Source organism: Manacus vitellinus, unplaced genomic scaffold (genome assembly GCF_001715985.3).
Source record: "Manacus vitellinus isolate BGI_N305 unplaced genomic scaffold, ASM171598v3 scaffold_1_pilon, whole genome shotgun sequence".
NCBI classification, from domain to species: Eukaryota; Metazoa; Chordata; class Aves; order Passeriformes; family Pipridae; genus Manacus; species Manacus vitellinus.
The window spans coordinates 37167998-37193557 of record NW_021939396.1 but is presented as its reverse complement, the minus strand read 5'-3'; the positions used below and the strand labels follow the sequence as shown (position 1 = coordinate 37193557).

The window sequence follows — 25560 nt, the reverse complement described above, 5'->3', positions numbered from 1 at the left end:
CTCATAACTGCTGCCTATTCAAGAACAGACGTATTGGTCACATAATCTGACCAGTGGATGTTTAGGGTTGTATGGAGACAGCGTTGATGGAAGTGTTCTAGGAGTCGCAGGTGGTGGCGGTAAATGACCCATGATTCGGGCCCATATAAGAGAGTAGACAGCACAATGGCTCTGTAAACACTGATCTTTGTACTTTTCTTCAGGTGTTTATTTCGCCAGACTCTTTTATGGAGTCTTCCGAAAGCTCTATATGCCTTTGCTAAGCTGTTGTCTATCTCTCCATCAATCTTACCATCCGAGGAGATGATGCTAACTAGGTAATTAAACTGCTGGGCTGATTTGAGCTCTGATGCGCCAATGGTGATATGGGGATGATGGAAGACTTCCTGAGGTGCAGGTTGATAGAAAAAAATTCTACTTTCCGGGATATGTTGACATTAATATTGAGTGAAAGTCACATTCTGTCAGTGTTAGGACAAAGGCAAAGGCTCACTAGGTGCGTTAGACAACTGTTTTGGACAATAATTTGGCTAATTACAGAATGTATATGTGCAAATGTGCTTAGAAAATGACAAAATTATGTTTGAAATTTTATCAAAGATCTTCCGCCACATTGCAAGAAAACTTTTCTTAGGACTAGTGTCTGCTGTCTCCATCTGCAACCCACAAATAGCATGGAACGTACATGGGAAAGTGCATAGGGAAATTAAGCTTCCTAATAGACTTTCTCCTCTTAGAGAGAGACATATAGGTTAATTTTTTAAAATATTGGCACCTGAGTCCCCAGTTCAGCATCTAAATTTAAGATTCTTAGTCCTGGTTCCTCCAGTGAATTTGACAAGAACTGGTGATACTGTCTAGGTGACAGGTCCTTAGTCATTTAAAAATGCAGACAGGCCTCTCCACTGGAAGATGGCTCACTGTTCTGCAGATAATGTAGTTGTAGCAGATTGCATTTGGCCTTTGGTTATTGATTACAAAAAGTTGAAAGCAAGTGAGTTTACATATATAGGTTTAGCTAAAAAAAAATAAAATCTTTCTTTATATCAGTAAATGTTAACTTCAAAAATTTCCATTTGCCATATGGTCTTCAGGTGATTAGATGTAATTCAAAATAAGCATTCAGTAGCCTAATAGTTTTACTGTACCACAGATATGTCATTCCCTTTAAATATATTTTTAGTTTGCTACTCAGGCCTTGATTCTGCCAGCATTAGAAGCCCAATTACAGAAGAAAAGCAAATTCCAAATTCAGTCTACAAGGCTATCAAAACCCTCTCCACTGGAAAAATATTCATGTCAGGCTTGAAATACCTTAATCGTATTTCTCTTCTTCATTCCCCAACACAGTATATGAGGATATGATGTAGAATAGCTAGAAACTACCCAGGAAAAGCTCTTGCCTGTGTTGTCCAAATCATTTCAGAAAACTGTGATTTGAGCCTGAGCTTAGGCTCATGGGTTTGCAGTTTTAACATGATTATGCACGTGCATGACTAGCACCCATACTGGAATGCACATACTGCAGATATTAAGTCAGTGGTTCCAAACATATCTCAGTTTGTTTTGTTGCTGTGTCTGAAGCAGTAATGATAGCTCTGTGAGAGGCTTTACGGAAAAGTTTTTTGGTTTTTTTCTGCTTCAATTTCTTACAATAACAGAAGTATTAGTGTGAAACATTTGAGCTCAGATGGGAAAATTTTAAAACTCAACGACTATGTATTCATAGATTGATGAAGTTTAGATACCAGTGAAGTATGTGTCTGGAACCTTGGGTGAGCAAGTCCAGTTCACTTTACACAGCCATTTGCTTGCACTGCTGTCTAGCAGCTGATGCACAATCTTTTCCTCACCAGTCTATCTCATGTAGATCTGACTGATTAAATACGGAAGGTAGTAATTCTACAGCATGAATTTCTTCTCTAAGTGTGACTAATGTGAGCTGAGCAGTCTGTAGTTGACAGATACAAATGTTTTGCTCTGTTTTATCCTTATGGATCAAAGGGTAGTATAACAGACATCATAGCTGACCATTCTCTATTAAATCATGTCTTTTCATTGAATTGCTTTACTTACTCAACATTATATCCATTTACATCTAGTATATACTTCCGATGATTTTGTTCTAAATGACTGGATTTTAAATGAGATTACTTCAAATGCCTGTGATGATAGAGTCACTGGTTCTTTAAAAAATTCTCAGACTCCCTCTCAAAACACTTCCAGAATCACCATTAGTGAAGTGGGACTTCACACACAAACTGACCAGGGGCAGTAGTATATATTAAATCAATTACAATGAAACGAAAAACTGTTTCTAACCTTTTATTAATGAGATCACCGTTCCTAGTTCAAAGCAGGTGAAACAATAAATACATAGTTGGAGCAGAGAAAGTTAAATGGCATACAGCACTTCTTATTACATAAAAAGTAAAAAATTATATTGCAGACATGTTGCTTCTTGCCAAAATCTTGTTGGTGTTCCAAGAAAATTAATAACTGACCTACTATAAAACTCTATTCTTTTATTACTTTTTTGAAGCTTTCATCAAAAATAGATATCTTGAGTGTGTTGGATATTTCTGGTTCTTTTGAGGATTTGCTGTAATGTTAATCTCCACAGTGCGGTTGTGTTAACACCTTCCTGCTGCTAAACCAAATTTCACCTTCAGACACAGGGGGACTGAATTTTTAGACAGGCATAATCCAGGACTCAGCAGTAGTGGATTTTGGAAAAGTGAGTGAAATATAACCCAAGCTGGGCTGACTCAGTTGGCAGGCTGAAGCTGAGACAGCTTAACAAGAAATGAGTCTTTAAAGATCCTGTCTGTTGATACTTTGGTAGTATGTTACTTTTCTGAAACTTCCTAGGGACTTTGTGAGGACTAGAAAGAGCTATTTCATGGCTGCAGAATAATTGATTTTTTCTTTAGGAGCAAGGGAAGTCCATCTCAATCAATTCTGGCCCATCAGGTGCTTTGACATTAATAATCATTGGACCTAACAAAATGTCTGCAGATTCCCTTTTCTTCAAGAGTACATAGAAATTAGAGTTGAATTTTTGCTCATGTATTACAGAGTTACAGACGCTACAGTGCTATGAAGTGTATAATAGTGATAGATTGATATGCAGGTAGATAAACATAGCAATGTTCTCAAAAGTTGATGCCATCAGCATATGTATGACATCAATTAGATGTAGGTGAACCTCTCCTCAGGTTGCAGCCTGGGTAAGGGATTGCTTGGATGAGGCTCGATTAACAGAGTTGCAGGATATTCACTAGATAAGAGCAATTCCTGAAGGACACAAGGGAGGTGAAATCTGAGCTATGGTTTTCTATAGCCATTGCAAATGAAGTGGGAAATCTGTCCAGTTACTAGTACCATAGGTCTAGTTACAGGAATAAAGTAGTATGGTGGTCCATCATCATGGGAATGTAACTTTTTCATTCAGCTTTTAGAACAGTTCATTATGCCCATACATGTATATATACACATACCCATATATATATACAAATATATATCCATGTACATATATGTATACATGTCTGTATATATATGTATGCATATGCAGTATATAGCAACATCTTCTGTGTCAGCCTCTGCTTGCAAAAAAGTCTAAGCAGAAACTTCAACTATCGAGTTTTATAATGATGTTTATTTTATATACTTTGCTTGTGCAGAAAGAGTTCTTGCATTTATTTATTCTTTGAAATAGCAGTTTCTTTGACCTGAAAAGCTCTTTGGCTATGCTTACATTAGCAAATATTCAGATGAATAGGAGTGGATCTGCAGACTTTTTTATTATGTACATTTCAGAAGGTGTTACTTGGGGCTTTTTCTATTCTGGTCATATGGTCTGAATGCCTGTCAGGGGTTGGAGTGCACTAAGTGTGCTGCTGGAGTTGTTTTATTGGTTATTTTTCAATAAAAGTATCCATGGTTCTCAATGTCTAACCATTATCCTTTAAACATTTGACAGGGAGGTCTTAAGGAGGTTTATAAATCTTTGCAGTTTCAGAGTGGTTGAAATAAATGCTGTTATTGCTTTACAGCCAGGGAAAGTAACATACTGAAGTATTGCATAACTTGCCAACACAGAAAGTCTTTGTTTGAACTGGGTATATATGCCACGTCTATTGACTTCTATTGAGCTAATTTTTAAACTTCTCTTCAGTGGTTAAGTACGTGTTCTTTCAGAACAACAAACCACTATATATTCGTACTTCAACCTGTGCAAAACAGTGCCGCTTATCACATAATGGACAAAATGGGCAAGAAATACCTAGGGTGTATCAGGTTTGGTTTTTGTGATGATGTGATGTGAAAGCAAATGCCAAACGCAGCCAAAATAGAATGGTATTTCAGTCAAACCACATGCCCTCTGTGGTACTCTGCATATCTATACAATGTGCAGGGTTATATAAATCAGGCATGTAACTTGTAAGCAAAGATTTTTAGCAGCAAAATTTTGTAACTGTCTTAGTTAAAATGAATGAATAAATAAGAAACAGACTGGGCCATAGAATAACACAGATTTTCAACTTCATAAACAGCAGTGGCATACCTCTGATTCGCACTTCTTTTATTAAGGAAAAAAACCTTTTTAAATCTTGCCGATGTTAAAAATATTCATACAGCGACATTTTGTCTCCTACCAAAAACCTGCCCTCTGTTAGATCAATGACATTACCTTTGAAAAGCATCTGACTTCTGAGACTACAGTGTCCATCAATGAAATTCCTGAATGTGAAAAAGCAACAAGAAGCTGATGTAGCAGATAAGGTTACTGACATATCTCCAAACAGGATTTCCTCTGCAGCAATTCTGAATAGTCAATTTTGAACACTTATAAAGAGTTTCACAAATAGACAGTGAAACTTTATTATCTTCAACTGGTGACGAGATAGGGTATTCTAGAGTAGATGACTACCCCATTCAATCTATCATTCTGCTTACGGATGTGTTCGCTGTCTGATTGCAAAAGTTTAAAAAAGTCTGCACAACAAAACCAAAATACACCTGGCCAGTTGTGAAATGTTGATTTCCTAAAACATATTCCTTCCTGACTTATATGAGTAATCTGTTTATATCAAGAAGCATGAGGCTTCATTATACTTAATTATCCTAGCATAAATTATAAATGCTAATGGTCACATAATTATCTAGATCTTTTTAAAATCCAATCACTCAACTCACTATTTCACTCAAAAAGTCTCTTGGGGCTGTAAATCCCACACTTTGCATGAAATAATACTTCCTTGAGTTTGTTCTTCATTTGACTGCCATTAATTACATCATATAACATCTAATATTTTGGAATAGAGAAAAACTGGGTGCTTGTAGTAGTTTTATATTAATATCACTACATTTCAGTGCTCTTTTATAAGATAAATCTCTTGAAGAATACATAAAATCCTAATGAATAAGTTAACGACAATCACAGAATAACAAGCTTTATAACCGCTGTTACAACCACTACCTTAAATCATCATACAACCATTCCTACTCAAAAATATGTCAGGTCTGCAATCAATCCAAAGTCAAAGTGTGTAGGTGAATACTGAAGAGATGAGTTCAGACTTTAGGACAGTATGATGAGGCCATTCTGCAAAAGGCACTACAGAGAAGTCCTTCATAGTCTGAAACTGTCAGATAGGTCTCACAGGCCTCAAGACCCCAGACCATCATAATCACAGGTGGATAGATAGGACTCTTTTACCCCTCAATTTTAATGTCTCAGTTCTGGTCAGCCCTACTCTTGCACTATTGCAGATAACGGTGTGTTTCCATTGCCAGCCCTTCCTTCCTCTACATGGCTCACCACTGCTGTCACAACTTAATTCCCGTTATCCCCACAGGTCATTAAAATCATAACATTTTTCACTTCAGAAATCTGACTCCTACTATAAAACCCACTATGAAACCTCTTTTCTTCAATTAGCAGTTCAGGGACCTGCAGGGAGTAGAGTATAGGATTCTACTTGCTGTCCTGTGATCTTTGTTTTTCCAGCCTGCGAATGCCATCCCTGCTCTCCATTCTTAATAACTACCTTAGCTGTCACCTCCTCTTTCCTGCATTTCTAGGTGTCAGCAAAGACTCTTTGTCTCCTCATCTTTCAGCATACTCCATTCTTATCTCTTGCAAAGTGTGAGCTGGATATCTTTGCTGAAACGTGACCTTCAGCATCTTCTGGACTGTTTGTACTCTTATTCCACCACTCACTGAATGAAGCCAGCCGTGCTCACATGTGCTGCAGGGCTTTGCTGGTTAGGTAGAGATCTAAGCCCATACTGAAAGTTTCACAGGTCCTACAGTGCTTTTCATTTGCTTGTCTCACACTGTCATCTAACCCTGCACCACTGAAGTTAATGAGAGCATCCATTAATACAAATTCAAGGTGTACACTGTAAGCCTGGCCCTAAGTGTCAGTAAAAATGATGTGACAATTAATAAAACAATAGCCTATAGGTCCTACAACTGCATTAATGACAATAGTGACAAAACTAAATAATAGTAGTGCAGCTGCCTCATTTGAGACCAAGGATGCACTGGTCTGGCACAGAATTGGGAGAAAGACTGCTGTGGGTGTGTGGCTCAGACACAATCTGTGGTGTGATGCAAATTATCAGCCATACTGTGAGTATAAAGGGATGTGTGGCTAGTACTCTGCAGAGTTTAGGCACAGAGAAAATGGGCTCTCCTGTGTTGCCTGTTTTGATTTTAGGCTAACATGGCAGTGTTGTGCAATTTTGCTGCTTGCCATTTTGCCTAAACAGAGAAAATACTAACAATGTTTTTATTGTCCAGACTAGTTCTTGATAAAAAGAGGTCAAGGATCTTTATCTCTGTAGAAAAGCTTATCTCAGAGGATAAATCAAGATATATAAAGGCTCAATGCTCATATTACTAGCTGGGATTTTGTGTTAGATTTCAAGAGGATTGCAAGTTTTTAATCCTGCATTTTCTCCCTCATTGTCTGCCCTTCTCATGTTTAATAATTGGAGTCACAGTTATATTTAACAAAAAATGTAATACACCACAATCTTTCTCCTTCTCTGACTATTTTCTGGACCTTCACTCATTTTGGCTACTGTTCTGTCTCATCCCTTCTGGTGGCTTGCTGGAGCCCAAGACTGATAGAAAACCCCTAACACTTGACTAAGAGACAGGGTTTTTTTTTGTTCAGGAAAGAATAGATGATGCTCCATAGAATAACAAGGTTGGATGAGTTAGGCAAACACCTCTGGAGACTGTCCAGTCCAAACCCCCATGCTCAAGCAGGGCTGACTAGAGCAGGTTGCCCAAGACCAGGCCCAGATGGGTTTTAAATATCTTCTCACTGTTCTATTCTTCTATCTTCTAGAAAGAGATTCCATTTATAAGTCCATAGTCCATGAGGGGTCTGGGAGAAAAATAGTGACTTTAATTCAACAGATGAAATATTTTATAATATATTTTATTTCTGATTATTTACTGCTGTTTTAATATGATACAGTGTTTGCACATGGTTGTAGAGTCCATGGCACCAGATGTAGATCCCAAAGCACCTATTTGAAGAAGAGCCTGCTTGGTTTTTTTCTTTGTTGTAATGTAAAGTTGTAACAGAAGAATAATGATTAAGTCTGTATGTATATGTATGCACGTGTGTGTGTGTGTGTGTATGTGTATATATATGTATACACATCCTTATACATAAATATGTAGGTGTGCTTATGTGTATGCACATACATATATATATACATATAAAATGTGTCTCATTACATGTGAAAAGTATTGGCAAAACCAATTTTACTGTTTTCTCCTTTTCATCACCAAAAAAAATTTGTTTCCCTGTACACAAAAGTACAGGAAAAACCACAAACATCTGCCCAGCGACACATGTTGAACCAAATAAACATTGAAATAATTTAATTTCTGTTCTCTGAGTAGCACAAAGGAATAAAATAGCTTCTTTTGATGTAAAGCAGATTGCAGATGAGTTATGTAAGCTAAAAAGAAATGATTTGCTTATAGACATCATTCCTCTATGAAAACTGCAAATTAAGTGATTAAAATTGGACTAAACAAAGTCAAATAAACAACACCAGAAGAGCTATAAAACATGCCATTGATGAACAATGTCATTATTGTCATGCTCATGAATACTTCAATTTACATTTCTGTGTTCCAAGGATTGATCACCACAAATGGTGATAACCATAATTCCTTCTCTATAGTGAGCAAATCTTCAACACTAATGGTCTGATCGTGTAATGACTGGATGACCTCTTCCCAGAGGCAATACTGGTACTGAGTTGAGAATAATTTTGGAAAGTTTTACTGAAGATAATTTTCAGTTCTGAAAAGGCATTCACCTTCATTCAGAACTTCCATCGCTGAAACTAATTATGATCAAGAAATATCCAGTCAGAGTGCAAAAACTGCTTTCAAATTTATATTCTTTTGAATATACTGACCTTTTGCATAGCTGCACTGGTCCACTTCTGTTCATTATATTGAACGTAAGATACTTCTATGTACCTTCTTGACTCCCTCCAAGTTCTTTTGATTTTAAGGCCATCAAGGAAGATCCAAATAATTTGTTATATTGCGCATTGCCTATTTGTTGTACTGCACAACCGTGTAAATGTACAGTTTGAGGAAGCTGGACATACAGAACTAAGTAATTTCCAGAAATTTGTACAAAAAATTGTAGTAAATAATTGGTATGAATTATTAATAGTAAATGATTATGAACATTGTATGCAATAGCCTAGAACCCCCATTTTCCAGCTGAAAAAGAAAAGCCTAACTCAGTCAAACTTGTTTAAAGAAAGGATTAAAATTGTCCCTCTATGTATTGAGATAAAGGAAAAATTGCTAGCAATAAATATTAATCATAAGTGTGGATTTTTGAAACAATCATAAATTAAAGAATAACATTATTCTTTCTGAAATGCAAAAATGTTAAATTATGACAGTACAATAATACTGTTAAAAAAAGGAAAAAATTTCTCTTTGTATGTATGTACAGGACATAGTGTAGAAGATGTTAATGTTAGATATGTACTCTCCAGTTGTAACTGAAGAATATGCTAAAGAACAGCTGTGAAAGAAGGTAGTTTTAAACCAGCAATCTGGTCATCCTGTACCCAGAGCTGGCAAAGGAACTCAATGAACATTAATGCTGAAATTTAGCCAGTCTTGAAGCACTAAAAAAACTCCATTAGACATTTTTAAAGCTTACCACTGTATTTTAATAGGTAAGAGGTAACAGTCTAGGCAATTACAGGCCTATCAGCCCCTTCCCCTGCAAATAATAAACAACTGATAGAGAATAAGCAAACCTAAGTGCTAATAGAGTTCTGTGCTATGGTTTCTTTAAAATGCTAATATGGTACTAATCTAGTTAACATCATTTCACATGCACAAATGGAAAACAGATCCTGTCTGACCAACCTGATAGGTTTTTTTCAGAGAAGTTGGGTGATAAGCATAATGGTGCTTGACTTCTAGAAGTTTTTGACAAAGTCCAGCACAGCATCTAGAGTGAAAGTTGAAATGATAAAAAGTAGCATGGCACATATAACTGACAGAAAACTTACTAGGCAGTCCTTGCAACTGTGGTGAACATGTTGGGCAGAGTTATTTCTTCCTGATGGGGGCAGATCTGGAAACATTTCATGGCTCTTATTGCTGATTGGTTTTGCAGATGTCAGGGAGACTGTGGGAAAAGGTGAGTGATGAAGAGGAAGGAGTGAGCTGCTCAGTGTAAGCAAAGTTTTGTTTTCAGACAATCACACATAATGTCGCTCTTGTTAGCCGCCTTTGTGCAAAGGGAGTCACCAAGTAGTGAAGAAATAATTCAGCTCAGTATAAGCGCATATTGTGTGGCAGTGGGCTGCAGTGCTGTTGTGATCCTTGGACTGTAAACAGAGCTAAAAAAATATATTCCCTCTTCATTTAGTATGAATTTGACTGTTACTGCAATCTCGTGCTAATGTTTTCTCTGCAGCTTGAGGGAAATGACTGTAATTTGGAGAGGTTTCAGGGAACAGTCATGACAGATGCAAAAGGACAAGTAAACATACCTTGGAGAGAAAGAGATGGAATGCAAGAGCTCTGTCTGTTCAGCTCAACATGGAGCAGTTAGGAGGATGCATTTGATCACAGACTACAAATAACTGCAAGGGGAATATAGGTTAGAATAGGGGATTCTTTAATCTGGATATAGATGCGTGAAAATACCCAGCGTTGAGAAATTGAGGACGCACAAGCTCTGTGTTAGTTAAAGACTTTGTTTGCCAAAGTCTATGGTGAAGTCATTTAGAAGTATCTAAGTTAAGATCAGATGTCTTTAAAGTGTTTTTCATTACAGGTAGGAACTAGCAGAATGAAGTCCGAAGGTCAACATCTAAATGCTGATCTCTGAGTCAAATCCTAGCCCCAGCATTCTTCCAATATGGTGTATTTATTTTACTTTTTGGCAGGAGTGGAAAACCCACCTTCTCCTGCACACAGACAGCCTCTCAGAGCCAGGAGCTGTTATGTTTTCATGGGATAAGTAATTAGTACCGGAGTCATCTCCTATGCCATCTGCTCATGACTCGGCACTCAGGACTGCACCTGCAGCTGCACTGGACTGTAAATCAAATAGTCTTGTACCACACAGGCAGGAAAGCAGGCTAAGTGATCATAATGGTATCTTCTCTCTACATGATCTTTCAGCCTAGTTGAACAAGACTATGTGAGTTTCTTTAGTATAGTTCTTTAGCAGGACTGTGGATAGCACACTAAGGTCTATTTGGTTAGTAGCACCAGAGGCAGCCTTATTTAGACAGCCTAAAAGCAAAATAACCTTACACAACGGAACACTTACTTCATATTTATCAGAGTGCACTCTGAGTGCACCAATGGGTCTTAGATGTCCTTATTAGACTTAGTGACTTGACAACACTTTTCCTGGTAACTTTTCTCAAACCTAACCAAAGCTTGGGAGATGATTTAAAGTCAGTGAACAAACCCTTTCTGGGATGAAACCCTACCTTTAAATCTTCTTCACTTTGATTTATTTTCTGCTCTCAGTGTCTGGATCTGTTTATCACCACATATAATCTTTGTACAGGACAAGCATAATAGTGTTTTTAGCAATTAGATTAAGGACTTGGTGCTAGTTATCTAGCCCCATCAAATATGAATTTCAGGGAAACAGCTGTTGGAATAAAAGAAGATTCTTTTGTGATTTCTGTTCTCTGAATATTGTGTTCATAGCCTGAATTCTCCTCAGCTATTTGTCTGCACTGTTGTAAAGCCCAGCTGTTGAAAAGACACTAGACAACAACATAGTGTTGCTTCTCTATATCACTTAGATACAGGCACAAAGGATGGCAAACACACCACATTGCTTTAGTAAATGCTTTAATCTCAGAAGGGTGGGAAGGAATCTCTTGAAAAGTTCTGCTCTTTGGCCAAAACTGTAAAAAGCATTCCTCCTGAAAATTGAAAGGAAGATTACACTGATTTTTGGACAGTTTGGGAAGGGAAGATTAGATGTAGGTAGAAAATTGGGTTAGATTGCAGTCCAGCCTAATTTCCAAGTTCAACACAGCAGTCAGATACTATGATAATACCATCTAATCCTAAAGGTACCTGCATGCTTTACACAAATATTTCTTCAGAGTCAGAGCTTCCCTTCAAGGGCACTGTCTCCACTTAGTCCTGTGGTAGGGACATTGTGCCTCGGGGTGTAACAATGGCTTGGTGTCCTCTTCGGAAGCAGCAGAAAATGAAGTCAGGTTTTCCACTTTCTGGAAAGCAGGTTGCTGCTGCTGCTGTCACCTGAGAAGAGGAATTGGTCCCTCCTGAGTCCTTTGAGACAGTGGTTTGGAGAAAACCCAGGGGAGTCAGGGAATGTCTCCTGGCAGGACAGAACCACATGTCACAGGGATGGAGATGGGCAGGACTTCAGGCCCACCTCTGTCCTCAGCTTCTCCTAGTAACTACCTGAATTTTCTCAAATTGCTAACTGCTTTGGAAGCTGTTCTGAGACACCTATCTTGCCCTTTGATTGCACTGAGTGCTTACACGCCTAACTCCACATGAAGGCTTTCATTTCAGAAGTCTAGACATACTTGGCAAACTGCTGAGCTTTGTAGCCTCAGTCATCCTCTACATCTCATTAAAAGCACAGTAGCAGAAATTGTGCTTGCTTGATGTATCAGCATGTAGTATTTGTACTGTTCAGGTGAAAAAAGTAAAGACTATAATATGGACAACATTTGTTAATATTCTGCAAGGGAAGACCATGCTGACCACGGTGTGGAAATAAATAGCCATGACATTTCCTCAAATATACAGAAGGGCTTGAAATCCTTAGATCCTTGTAGAACACAAACCAGCAAACCTACTTCATTACGCAGAAAAAAAATTCAGGCCTGCCCTTTCCCCACTGTGTTTTGCTGGGTGGATCCTTTGCTCCAGTTTTACTCTTTGTTCCAGCAGTTTTCTGAAGCTTCCTAATTTCCTCAACCTCCACACACTCTTCCTTTTTATGGACAAAACATAGGTGTCCATGAGAGGTCTCACTTACTAATCGTGTTGCTTCTTTCTCATGTTGTTGTCAGATTGCTACACCACAGTACAAATAACTAACAAAATCTGTTCTGTGTGATTTTTGTTTTCTACACTGTGGGATACTTGGTGTGAGTAATTTCCTCACTCTAATCTTCTGGAGATACATGGATGTCCTTCAAGAAGGCCAAGGAATAGCGAATGAGGAGTTTTGTCAACTTGCACTTTGTAGACTACCATCTACATGCTGGGATTAGGTTTTATGTCCTATGATGACTAATACTTGACAAATACGCAAATTTTTACATTAGTTCTTTTTCCTTGCTGCAACACCAAACCATGTGCTGTTTGACAGGCCCTTGAGCACAGACATAGTGCAGCACTGTCTCTTGGTAACAAAGCCATTAGTGCATGTGGCGATGTTCCCACCGCACAGCCAGGGAGTTAATTTTTCATTGAAAACTACAAATCTCTTTATTTGGATGAGGCTTGGATTAATTTGTCAAACTAGACTCACAGGGCTGGCTATTATCCTTTCCAGGGGATGGTGATTAGATCTGTACATAGGTTGGGGGTCTAATCACTGTCTTATACAGTAATAATAAATATTATAACCTTCTTTGCTTTATGTTTTTCTAGCTGTGCAATCTGTCAACCAGTTTATCTTCTTCACTAATTAGGCTGGGGCTTTGGGGGAATTATACTGTAACTCCTAAATCTCCTTTCTGATTAGCTCCATGTTTACCTTTATTATTTGATATGATAGTTTTTACTGTTATTTTAATACAGAAGAATATAATTATTAATCTCTGGGGGGGAGTATTGGTACCTTGACTGTATAACAATGGTGCCAATGGCTACTCCCCTGCTGTTCTTTCCCAATGCTGAAAGTGGCTTTAAATGTCAGGAGGAAAACTGCTTCCCTGTGCTTCCAGTTAGTGTTTATAAGTAGCTGCTGGGGGGACTGGTTTTTCATTTGCATTACATCTTGGAAAAGCATGAAGAAACAGATTTGTGTAGTAGATCTGTGGATTTATTCCCTGAAGTATTAGCAGTGAGGAGTGAAGGGCTTCTTTATGCTGCCAGGAGATAGGTTTTCAGATGGAGTGAAGGCACTGCCTGTCAGACAGCACAGTTCCTGAAATAAATGATGTACATCATTTAGGTGACCATCAGTTCGTGACCATTGGACTTTGCCCTTTGATGGGAAGTACAGGAAAAGTTTCCCAAGCACAACTTTTGCCCTCTTTCTTTGGGAACCGAGAATGGTAAGTAAGGAACCGCATTACTCACTCTTCAAGGAAAAGTAGAAGGTAGAAAAAGCACTCTGAAAAATGTTCTCTAAGTTTAAATTCTGAGGTTATGACCGAAAATGTCAGACTACACATAAAAAACTTGTAATAAAGTATTTTGCAAGGGCAGCGTTCAGATGAGGTAAGGAAAGGGTGGGCACCACAAAAATCCCCCTTAACTTAGGAAGTTTATGTCCAAAGAGTCAATAACTTTTGCAAATCAAATAACACAACTTTAAAAAAAAAATTATTTTAAAAAATCCAACCATACCAAGAAATGAAATGAAATTAAAACCAACAAAATCTGCATAAGAAAAAACTAAAAATTCCAAAGAACTGAAAATGAAATTTCCTACAGAAATTTTCCACATGGCTTTGGCTGTAGGGGACATTTACAAACTCTTCTGTCTTCTCTTTTTCTGCTTAAATGAGTATCTTGATATGCTGTACATTTTTTGCATGGTTAACAGCTATAGGAAAACATACTTTAATTAAGTTGCAGCCAGCTAAAAGCCAGTATTTGAAGCTTCATTTTTATATTACCTGATTATTTTTCTTTTTAAATTTGAACAGTTTAAACATAACCTAATATTACTACAGCTGCTTGGATTTAATAAAGATCTGAAATGACACAGAATCAGATGAGTTGTGGCAAAGCCCTGTTAGTGATGCCAGTCAGGGAAGGAAAGGAAATGTGAAGAAGTGAAGGAGCACGAGATCTTAAATTCTAATTTGGGGAGCTTACTTTAATTGTGAGCTCAAAAGTACCACTGCAGTCAGGGCCACTAGGTGAATGAAGGGTTTGCTTTATCTTAAGTACACCCATCTTTGACCGTTCCAGCAGCAAGAAATTTTGTTTAGCAGGAGCTGGGTCTGGGAGGGGAAGGGGCACAGCTGCAGTCATGGGGCTCTATGGTAGGGACAGTGTCAGCATATGTGGGACACTCAGCCCTGTTTTACTCAGAGGACAGAGAAAAGAGAAAAATAACAGCAGTATCTCAACAGAACATGTTGAATACAGTGGATACTCAGTAGATTTCAGAGAATTTCTTCCTTGGGTCCAAAATCTAAAGGATTTACAGTAACGTTAGGCAGGGCAGCTTAAAAATTGACCAACGAAGTAAGGTTGAGGGTAAACTAATCCTGGAAAGGAAAGAGGAGAAAAAGTTCCCCAGATCAGCCTGTGTGTACTCTGTCCAGCTCACTACCTGCAGCAGGGGCTGAAAGGGACATGGGGAGCCAGGGGCACCGTCTTCCTGCAGGGGAGCAAAAAAAGGCATCTCTGGGACCAGACAGGAGCAGCAGAACTGTGAGCACAGGAGAGTCACCAAAAGGAGCTGAACATTCAGAGCTCTTACTGCCTTGACCACAGCAAGTCAAATAAAGGGGTTTCCAATTAAAAAAAAAAAAAAAAGGAAGAGATATTGAACCACCTAATTCTCAGTGTCTGTGATAATGAGGGTTTGGATAAACAAACAGTTTTTGGAACTTAAGCTTCTTAGAGCATTACGGAGAAGAAATCCTCAGATGTCATCGCAATGTGTCTGCTTATTTTTTTCAATACAATATGTCACTGAAGTGCAGCGGAAGGCTACTCTTGAGTGTAGTTCAATAGATTGGCACAGTGAGATGGCCATATGTGGGGAAATAAACATCTTGGTAAACTCCTTGGCATATGACCAGTATTGAGTATAAATCCACAGAACAAGAACAAGCAGCCCTTTGTGCCACAAGATTGTTTTGAACTTGAGCTTTCAAGTAGCTATCAGAGATTACCTCTCATCTTTGACAGCATGAATTTCATGTCCGTATTGTTGGACAATATAGAACAATACGGAAAGCAAGAAGGAAGAAAGAAGGAATTAAAGTACCTAAATCAGCTGAGTCATGGTTGAAGTACAAAAAGGATTTCTAAAGTGTTGAAATTGAAACAGTAATGAAAAAAATCCCCCCTTTATAGCTATGGGGCTACTTACTACAGTGTTTTTGATGGGAATTATGACTCAGTTCCTGGAGACTCTCTTGCTTAAATTAATTAAACTCACACTGAGAGGACTACTTCAACCCTGCAGTGATTATTTGTTTTTTCATGGGAAAGTAGGAAAAGCAATTTGAAGAGAATTTGGTGATCCTTTTTTTCATTTTCTAATGTTGAAGGCTTTAAGTGGAAAAGAGAACTCAAACCACAGGCCTGTGTTTGGGAGCAGAGCATAAGGGGAGAGGTGACAGGCATTGAGGACATCACTGCAAGAAAGAATGGACAAAATCCCTCTGATATCATCACCCCTCATCACCTCCTTTCTTATTTATTTTCTGTATTCCTACTACTTTTTACCTCTCGCTCTGAATTTACTTTTGTTTCTAAGCTCCAAGTTGCTTTTTCAAGAGAAATAGGAAATTGTTTTGGTTTGCTTATTCTACTTTTAAGTTAGGCAAAAAGGTGAGTCTTCCTCTCCAGGGAAAAAGGAATCATGCTAGTTCCTATAAGCCCTAGGCAGAGTAATAACTAACTCACTGGAGCTCTATGGTCTTTCAAAACAGTCTGTTACTCTCCAAGGTATCAGTTTAACTCATATAAGAGTCACCACTCATCAGATTTTTCTCCTTTCCCTTTTCTCAGAAGAAAACTAGGTTATTTGAAACCATCTTCCATTTTGAAACAAGTAACTCAAGACTGCAATATTCTCTTTCTTCGAAGTTAGACATCCGGTAGTGTCTGTGGTAAGTATGAAAACATCATTGGGTGATAAGAGCTATACAATTAAACCCATGAGTTGTAATGAACAGATGCTTCCCTCCCACAAATGCTTTCTCACATCAAATGAAGTCTGGCTGCAAGATTTTATCAATTCTAGGAGTTTACTCAACTTTGGATAAAAATTTGACCTGCCTCGATAATACCCCATATGGTTATCTTTTACTTTTGTGGTAAGCTTTGGAAAGAATGATTTTTCCAATCTGGACAAAATTAAAACCAAAATGGCATGTGACTCCTTGTGGGTTTACAATAAACAAAGCCAGTGCACACGTGTTATCTGATGGTGGATCTTTCTTTACACTCTTAATGATTACTGAGATATTTTTCCTCTAGTGCGAGTGGGAAAAAATAAAATCTCTCAGTTTGTATCAGCAACATAACAAGGAGGTGCTGGGGCCTGTGCAGGTCTCAAGTAGACTGGATATCTGTGAGCCCTTGCAGCTGTGGGGTGGTCGGTGGGGCCAGGAGGGCAGCGCAGCACCTGCCAGCTCTCCAGCCCTGCCAGTGCTCTGCTGTAAAACCACTGGCCAACCATTAACCTCCTTGTGTACCTGTCTCTTTCCTCCTTTTTATCTGTCCTGATGTTTTAGTTGGGGACCTCTGTAGGTGAAGGATGCATTTTATCATGTGTCTGTCAAGTTCCAATCTTGGCTGGGAAATCTCAGCACTCCGGTGATATAAATATTAATTCCAATAATAAAGGCAAATTCTGACCATCTCTCTGATATTGTGGTAATGTGTTGCTCCGTGACAGTAGGACACTCTGTGGAGCTGCTTCTCTATCTCATTCTGTATTGAAAAAGACTGTTTGACTTTGGACTATGTCTCCATGACTTGAAGATAGAAAAGGCCTGTGGTAGTGTCACCCGTCCTAGATATGAAGGCTGAAAAGAAACCCACCATCAGGAGAGTATCGCTCTGGGTTGTATGCTGTGGTACTCAGCTGTGGGCAACAACTAAGACACTGATTTCACTCCTAAGTGAGTGATAGTCACTGCTCCCAAGCATCTTCTCAGACCACTCTATCCATGCCTGTCTGGTGTTCAGATAGCTTGCTCCATCCCCAAGGAGTATGAATTTTCCTACTTTTATTCAAACAACTATAGATAATAACAGGATTCTGACTTAGTAGCAAAGCTCTTCACCTCTCAATCAGCTCCAGCTGTGGCTGTCCTCCTTGCCTACCTCATTCCATTTGTCACTTGCAGAACTGGTTCATTCCTGGTTGGAATACAGCAGACTCTCCAGTGCTTTGCAATTGAGATACTACCGTAGCCATGAGTCACAAAATGAAACAAAACATACATCTGAAGTTACTTATAAGCTGCATAATTTATGTTCATCAGAGTTTTCAAATGTGGCCTTTTTCATATTATAAAGATGAAGCATTACTTGGGATGATAATTCACATGGCTGAATATAGTACTACTGATAATAATACTTAGCACTGGGAAATTGTCAAATGCTTAGCCTTCCTGTTTCTCTATTATGTTCTCCCATTAGCTGTTTTATTTTATTCCATCTAGAGTTTACTTTAGCTGGCACAATATGTTTGGCACAACCTACATTAAAAAGGTGGTATTGCGCTTACAAAATTATTTATACTGTCTCGGAAAGATAGCTTGTAAACTCAAAATTGAAATTAAAACTCCTTTCCTCTCATGTGTACATACAACTTCAGAAGAGGCAGTGATCTAGGAATAACTGGATAAGAAAGAACAATTTCAGTAGTCTCTTTTCTGCACAATATGCAAATCCCAGCACTGCTGTATGGCTGATGCCTTGCTTCTGGTGCTGGCCAGTGTGTCTACAGGGATATCTGGTCCCAGTGAGACTCTGTGTGAGGTACAGGAAAGGTGCAAGGGATGGATGTGTCTATTTAGCTATGCTGTGGCTGAAGGCACACACCACAGGGAACCACTCTGGGTCCCTAGACCTAAGCTGTTTAGTGTGGTCCAGCCCCCTGTCCCCCCCAGGCCCAGACTCCTCGAGTAATCTGGCTCTATCTGCACCGTGCAGCCCTCGGCCCAGGGATCCTCGTGCTCCCATCCTACCCTGGAGCCACAACACACAGATCAGTTTGCATGAAGAGCTTTTTTTTCTCACAACCCTTGATGAAGATCTTATGATGCATTGGAACATATGGCAGGAAAGATAGGCTATGTGTGGGCATGGGAGCAGGATCATTAGAGGTGATGGTCATTGTGGTGATAGTGGTGGAATACTGTGTAGGGTTGGTGCTGTCTTGTCCATTCCCATGGACAAAACTAAGGGGTTTCCATAGGGAAATGAGCTTGAAACCACACATAGGCCTGGAGTGAAGAGGAACTTTTGACTTCACCAAGGGCAAGTCCTGCCTGACCAACCCGGTGTCCTTCTATGATGGAGTGACTACCGCAGTGGACAAGGAAAGGGCTACAGATGTCATCTACCCAGACTTCTGTAAGGACTTAGACATTGTCCCCCACAACATCCTCCTCTCTAAATTGCAGACACATGAATTTGATGGATGGACTGTTTGAGGGATGAAGAATTTGTTGGACAGTTGCATCTGGAGGGTAATAGGAAATGCCCAGAGGGAGTGGTGTTCCTCAGGGGTCCTTATTGGGACCAATGCCATTTAATGTCTTTATCAATGACACCGACAGCTCTGAGGAGACCTTATTGTGACTTTTCAGAACTTAACAGGGGCTTATAAGAAAAGTGGATGCAGACTTTTCAGCAGGGCCTGTTGTGATAAGACAGTGGGTAATGGTTTTAAACTGAAGGAGGGCCAATATAGATTAGATATAAAGAAGAAGTTTTTTAGCATGAAAGTGGTAAAAGACTGGAACATGTTGCCTGGAGAGGGGGTAGATGCCCCATCTCTGGAAACATTCAAGGTCAAGTTGGATGGAGCCTTGAGCAACCTGATCTAGCAAAAGATGTCCTGCCCGTTGCAGGGGAGTTAGACTAGATGACTTATAAAACACCAAATATTCAATGATTCTATGATTCCAAGAAAGAGCCCATGAGTGAGATACCACTTAAGCAACTTAGATGTCAGGGCTCAAGACTGAACTGGTGAAATAAGTTATTTGGCAGTGCTGCTATAGCCTTTAAATCCCAAAGATGGGTTGGAGTAGGATTGCCTGTGGCTTTTTTTACCACTGATCAGGCCAGACTTCCTCATACCCAGAAGTCATCACAGGCTGTAATTTTTGAATCCCTATGGACATTTTGCTGCAGCAGGGTCCTTGGGAGAGAAGCAGGTTCTCTGCATGGCCCAAAGAAGGTGGAACATTCACATCATATTGCAAATTAGATGCTTATTCCTTTGGGAGTGCTTCTTTTGTGTGAGGCAAATTAAATCTCTGGCTTGTATGAGGACAAGGAAAGAAGATTCTGTTTTGAGGACAAAGGGGAAGTTCAGCTCTCTCTTGAAACACAGCTCAATTCATTTTAACTGTGTGCTTCTGCACCTTTACCTATTTTATCAGTTTCTCTTTGGAAAAACAGCATAGCATGGAATCAAGGCATTCATTCAACATCATTCTGTGCTTGGCTTCACTCATGTATTTCTGCAATCTATATTGGTTTTCTGCTTTTTTATTCAGTTGTATTCAAATCAATGGCAAAAGTCCCTTTAATCTTGGTGGTAGAAAATCTGGTCTTACTGGAGGAACACCTACTTAGGCTTCTTGACTTGTCTGTGTCTCTCAAGACTTTCTTGGGAAGGGCATAAAAATCCCAAGATCAATTTCTTTTCCCAAACAAGACAAAAGAAACCATTTGAAAAGTAACCAATGCAGGTAAAGCAATTATAACAGACTATTCGTAAGACAAATTCCATTTTTTTCTGTTTGCAAATATGCACCATGAGCCTGATGTTTAGAGAGATGAACTGGTTGTTTCTTGATATACAGCTTATTCATTAATAGTTCATTGTAATTCAAGTCATAGTGCTTCTGAGAGCACACAGGTCATGGTTTGGGTCCATTTTCCCTAACTGGATGCACATTGTTCTTTTAGAATCTATTTCCCTGGTGCAAACGTTCATTATGACAAAATCATAGTAATGATTTTTTGCTGCTATGATGAGAGTTCCTTTCCTTAGAGCAAAGGGGGAAGGGAAGGTCTGCTCACCCAAAGCAATGTGCTGAAAAACTTCCATACAATTTGAACACAATTCCATAGGATTGGAATACAATTCCATACAATGCCAGCCATGGAGAAGGTTCTTATGCAATTTCAGATGTTTTACATGTCACACAATGGTTAATTTTTCAGGTGTGACTGAAATAGTTGGCAATGGCTGATGACCCAGCTTCAAAGGCTGATGACCCAGCTGATGAAATCAAAGCACAGAGAGTGGAGATAAGATCAGGAAACGGCTGGAGGAAAACAATAAATGAAGAGGTAGCTCAGTAACTTTGCCCATCCACCTGCTGCTATGCTGATGCAGCATTTTGTGTGTGGAAATTCCCTAAAAGGCAATTATTAGAGTCCTTACCAGCCTGTGAGAGGTATCTTCTATAGTGTAGGTGTCTGCTGTGCTCCTGGGCTGATCTCTGTGAGGGCAGGCAGCAGGGCCAAGCTGTTATGGTGGTGCAGGGCTGCCAAGGAAGAGACAGACTGACCTAAAAGGAAATAAAGTGAAACCTTTGCCTGCTGGAAGGCTGAGGGTCATCAATGGCAAAAGGAGTTCACTAACTTTTGACCTTGGCAAATGGATCCACACCTCATAGTCCATGGAGGACCATCAGATGGGACAGTTACCTACTCCTGGTGTAACAATCGCTCTGGTGCAGAGCGTCCAACTCTCAGTGTTCATGGATGCAAACACCTCTGTCCCAGCTACAGCCCATGGCTGTAAGTTATGATATCTGTTTGGATTATTTTGTGAGGAAAAAATGCAGACATGACAACATGCCCATTTGCCATTTTCCTGTCAAGCTTTTTATCTTGATTCAGGAGGTGCACCATAAAAATGAGTCTTGGAGCAGCAGTTATTTCTGATCCATGGATTATGTTTGCTTTTGTTTCATATCACAGGGGCTTGTGGCTGGCCTGGCTTAGATTTTCCTGGTGCTCTTCATTGAAATGTTTTATTTTCCACCATTGCCTGCAGGCACTGACATGGATTAGCTTTGGCAGCACCACGCAGGGGGCTTACACACCCTAATGCTCACTAATTACAACCTCCTGAACATCCTAACAGCTATAATAATACAGTGATGTATATATGAAGTCACAGTCTGTCAATGTATTGCCCCTGTGGTGTAAACCCATACTCATGACTGTAAATCCCCTTATTGCATGGAGAGTTTTGTTCCTCGGAGTAGTTTCTATTTACATATGCTCAGGCTCTCTGAATGTCCGACAGAATGTGATACTGCAGAAATCCGCATCTTGGAGATGATGGGGATGTTATATCCTTTCTTTCACCCCTTTTTTTCTTGCTTCTGACTCCCTTACCTTCTTTCTTCTCATAGTTACTTGCCAACATTTTTTTCTGGCACAGTTCCTGAAATGCCCAATCCAGGAACACCCATATAAGGATTATTTGTTGCTTTTAAATCTCTGTGTTAACAGTGAGTGCATTTAGCTTGCTAAATACCTGTCAAGGTCTAAATATGAGTTCAGCCACCTAATTTCTGGTGTGTGGATTTCTGAGTTACAGGTGATGAGGTGCAGTGCAGGGGAAGATAGTAAATTTAGTCCTATATGAAAGCCCTGAAATTCATGCAGTGGAGCTGTTGTAGCTTCATTACACGTCTTCAACCAGCTCATCAACTCCTACTAGGCAAAATTACTTCCCAGTGTAATGTAGACATAGGTATTTAGGATCTCCAAGTGTTGTAGAGAATCAGGTAAAGGAAAGAGTATTTTTTCCTACATAATATGGACCATGGAGGTGCTACTGCTTCTCGTCTGGCTGCAAAGGGAGGGCAAGGAGATCATGTTCCCAAAAGTGTGCCTTCATCAGGTGCTAGACCAGGTCCTAATGTTCTGTATGACCAATGGGCTGAGTGCTGGACACCCCTGAGCACCTGGAGAGCTCTGCTGAAATGAGAGAAAATGGCAGATAGTGTCTGTTCTGGACCAACCATGATGACCATGTTAATGAAGAAATTCTGATGTTTTCTGTGTCCTTCTTCACTTGGTCCTAAATGATCTCTTTGAATAATAAAGGAAGACCTCATAGATTTAAAACTGCTCAGGTATGCCCTCTTAACCTCCCCTCAGCATGTGCATATAGAGCCACACTAATTTCATTGCTAGGGGGAATTGCCTATCTCCAGAAATGGGAGTGGATTTTACGTGTATTGGCAATTAGAGCTTGAAGTAGTGAAACCTCTCCAGTTTTCTCACACTCAATGCAGTCTCCAAAGTAATGACATCAAGACAAGAAAAAAAATGGAAGATTAAGGATTTGCATCATTATATTTGACAGAACATACACACTACTTCTGCAACATTGAAATAATCATAACTGAGCTCATGAAAAATTGCAAACACATAAAGGTTGTGTGAAAAGATGCAGAAATCAAATTACAAAGCAATTTTAATGCACTTTTTTGGATGTACGTTCTTTTAGAGGACTCATCAGCTGTATTCTGATATGAATCTTATTTAATAGTAGGAATGAAGATGGTTAAAATATTAGACACCAGCAAAAACTTTTCCACTTCTGAAAAAAACAAAATTATATCCAAACCTTGAGGCAAAAATGTTAAAAATAGACATTTTTTGTATGAAACTATTTGCACGAATGAAACTAATAGGTTTTTATCTAAACCATCTGGCAGAGGAAATGCATTAAAATGTAAAGTCACGTATTGAAGCCCACGGAGACTTATTCTGAGTGCTATATGTTAAAAAAATGTAAAAAAGTAAAACTGTATGTTTTCCTTCATCTATCTGTGGCCTTACTCCCCAGACTCCAAGGTTTAACCAGTCAGCTTTGCTTTGGCAACCAATATACTCCTGCTTGTCTTTGCATAAAAGTCATGCTCCCAGTAATGCAATCTAAATTCATTTCAGAAAAGCGATCAGTGGATTAGCATTTATGATTTGCTTGGAAGTTCTTTTTCCTCCCTTAAATAAACCTCTACAGGAAACTCAGATACGAATGATGTTCACTTTTGCTTTTTCTGTACATGTAAAACCAGACAGCAAAACCTCAGTTTAAAATAGCACAATTTACTGTAGCACATGATGTCTGTAATAGGAAGTAACCAAAAAGAGACTTTCTCTCTCCCTTTCACAATTTGAGGCCAAACAACCATGATCTGCTGAGCTTTCTTTCTATCCCACGTATAGGGGATTTTGTGTGAAACAGAATCCCAGACTACCCTAGATTGGAAGGGGTCTCTGGAGGTTTCCTGGTCTACCCTATCCCCACAGGCAAAGATGGTACAACTTAGAAATTTCTGAGTTTTTCAGGGCTAGCCAGTTCAGCTTTAAGTGCTTGCAAGGAAGGAAATCCCACATGCTCTCTGGGGTCCTGTTTCAGTGTTTTCAACCTGCCCTCCAGTGATTTTTTTCCCCTAACATACAATCAGAACCTCCCTTATTTTAACTTGTGTCTGTTGTCTCCTGTCCTTCTTGTATGCTTCCTGAAAGAGGTCTTCTCTATAAAGAATGACTGGGCAGTCACAGACTGCAGTAGGAACTTCTGTCCTTGAGACTAACCAGATGCAGCAGTCTCAGCCCTCCTCCTGTACCCTGTGTTCTGGTCCCTAACCATCGTGGTGGCCCCCTCTGGATTCACTCCAGTATGTCAATGCTTTCCTTGTGTTGGGGTCACTTCTGGAAAGGCTGCCACCTCTAGAGTCAGATTCCTTCCCAGTCTAAAAGTGACAACAGCACAAGAAGATAGGATAGCCTGTTTCTGACTTTAGTTCAAATTATCCTCAAACAATTCTCTATTGAGGGTTTTTAAATACTAAGCCTTGAAAATTTATTACCCATGTACTGCAGAAGCACAACTTTCCTGCCAGGAGTTCATTGTGTGACTGGTTTCAACCTGTGTGCAGAAGACAGCCTCTGCTGCAGACAGATGCAGCACAGTCCCATTCAGCTGTCATGACTCTCTCCTTGTGGGTCCTATCAGTCTCCTTTGTGGTAGATATATGTGTATGTATGGTGCTTAGTTAACTCTGATGCAGAAAGACAGGTAAAAGGCTTCACTGAGTTCTAGGGAGAAATTCTGAAAAAAAAAAAAAAAAGAGAAATAAAGAAGTTTGAGGGATATGAACAGTATCATCAAAATTCCAATCTCACGAGCTTTGAAATTTTAATCAAAGATTCCAGGAACCTAGGACCAGAGATTACTCAGACATCTCTCTCTTGTTATTTTAATCTTTTTAGAGTTAATTTAGAGTTAAGTTTGAAAACAGCACTCAGCTGTCCACATATGACTTGAAAGTGGAAGACTGCTAAAGACAAATAAAACCTGGCAAATTCTCCCTGTTTATTGTTCGTAAAATCTCACCTAAGTTAAAGTTGGCCTCGTGGCTCTGAGCATCTCTTCACAGTTTTTGAACTTTAGTTATGACTAAAGCAGAAGACTGTTATTCAAAACTCTCAGATCTCAGCTACCTTTCCTCTAAATTACTCTGTGTCCCTGGGCACATCACTTACCTCCTTTCATATTCATCTCTTTAACAAAACCATGTAGCACACGCTTGTATGCCAGAGGAGTGGAGAGGCTCAGCTCATTAATTCGAACTCTGAGCAAAACATGAAGGCTTCCTCTGCTAATTAGGGCATTGGCCTTATTTATTCAAGTGGTGACATGTTTTTGAATGAACTTTGAATCTTCATGTTGCTATCTAAGCTGTGCTATACAGACAGCAGGAAAAATCTTTCTTGCATCTTCAGTATTTAACAATATGACTGTGTTGATGGCACAAACATGGATCCAGGTGTTTCATTGTGAAGAAAGTCAGTATTACAAAAGCAACTTGCAG

The 25560-nt window shown here is 39.3% G+C and overlaps 1 protein-coding gene across 1 annotated transcript in view; it reads right to left on the bottom strand.

Annotated features, from left to right (window-relative positions):
- NSMAF (neutral sphingomyelinase activation associated factor) overlaps positions 1-14671 on the bottom strand; it is a 73329-nt gene extending 58658 nt beyond the window's left edge. Inside the window, exon 1 of the mRNA XM_029959373.1 lies at positions 14591-14671. Coding sequence (XP_029815233.1) covers positions 14591-14671 — 81 coding nt within the window. The remainder of the gene's footprint in view (positions 1-14590) is intronic.
- Between the last annotated feature and the right edge of the window lie 10889 nt (positions 14672-25560).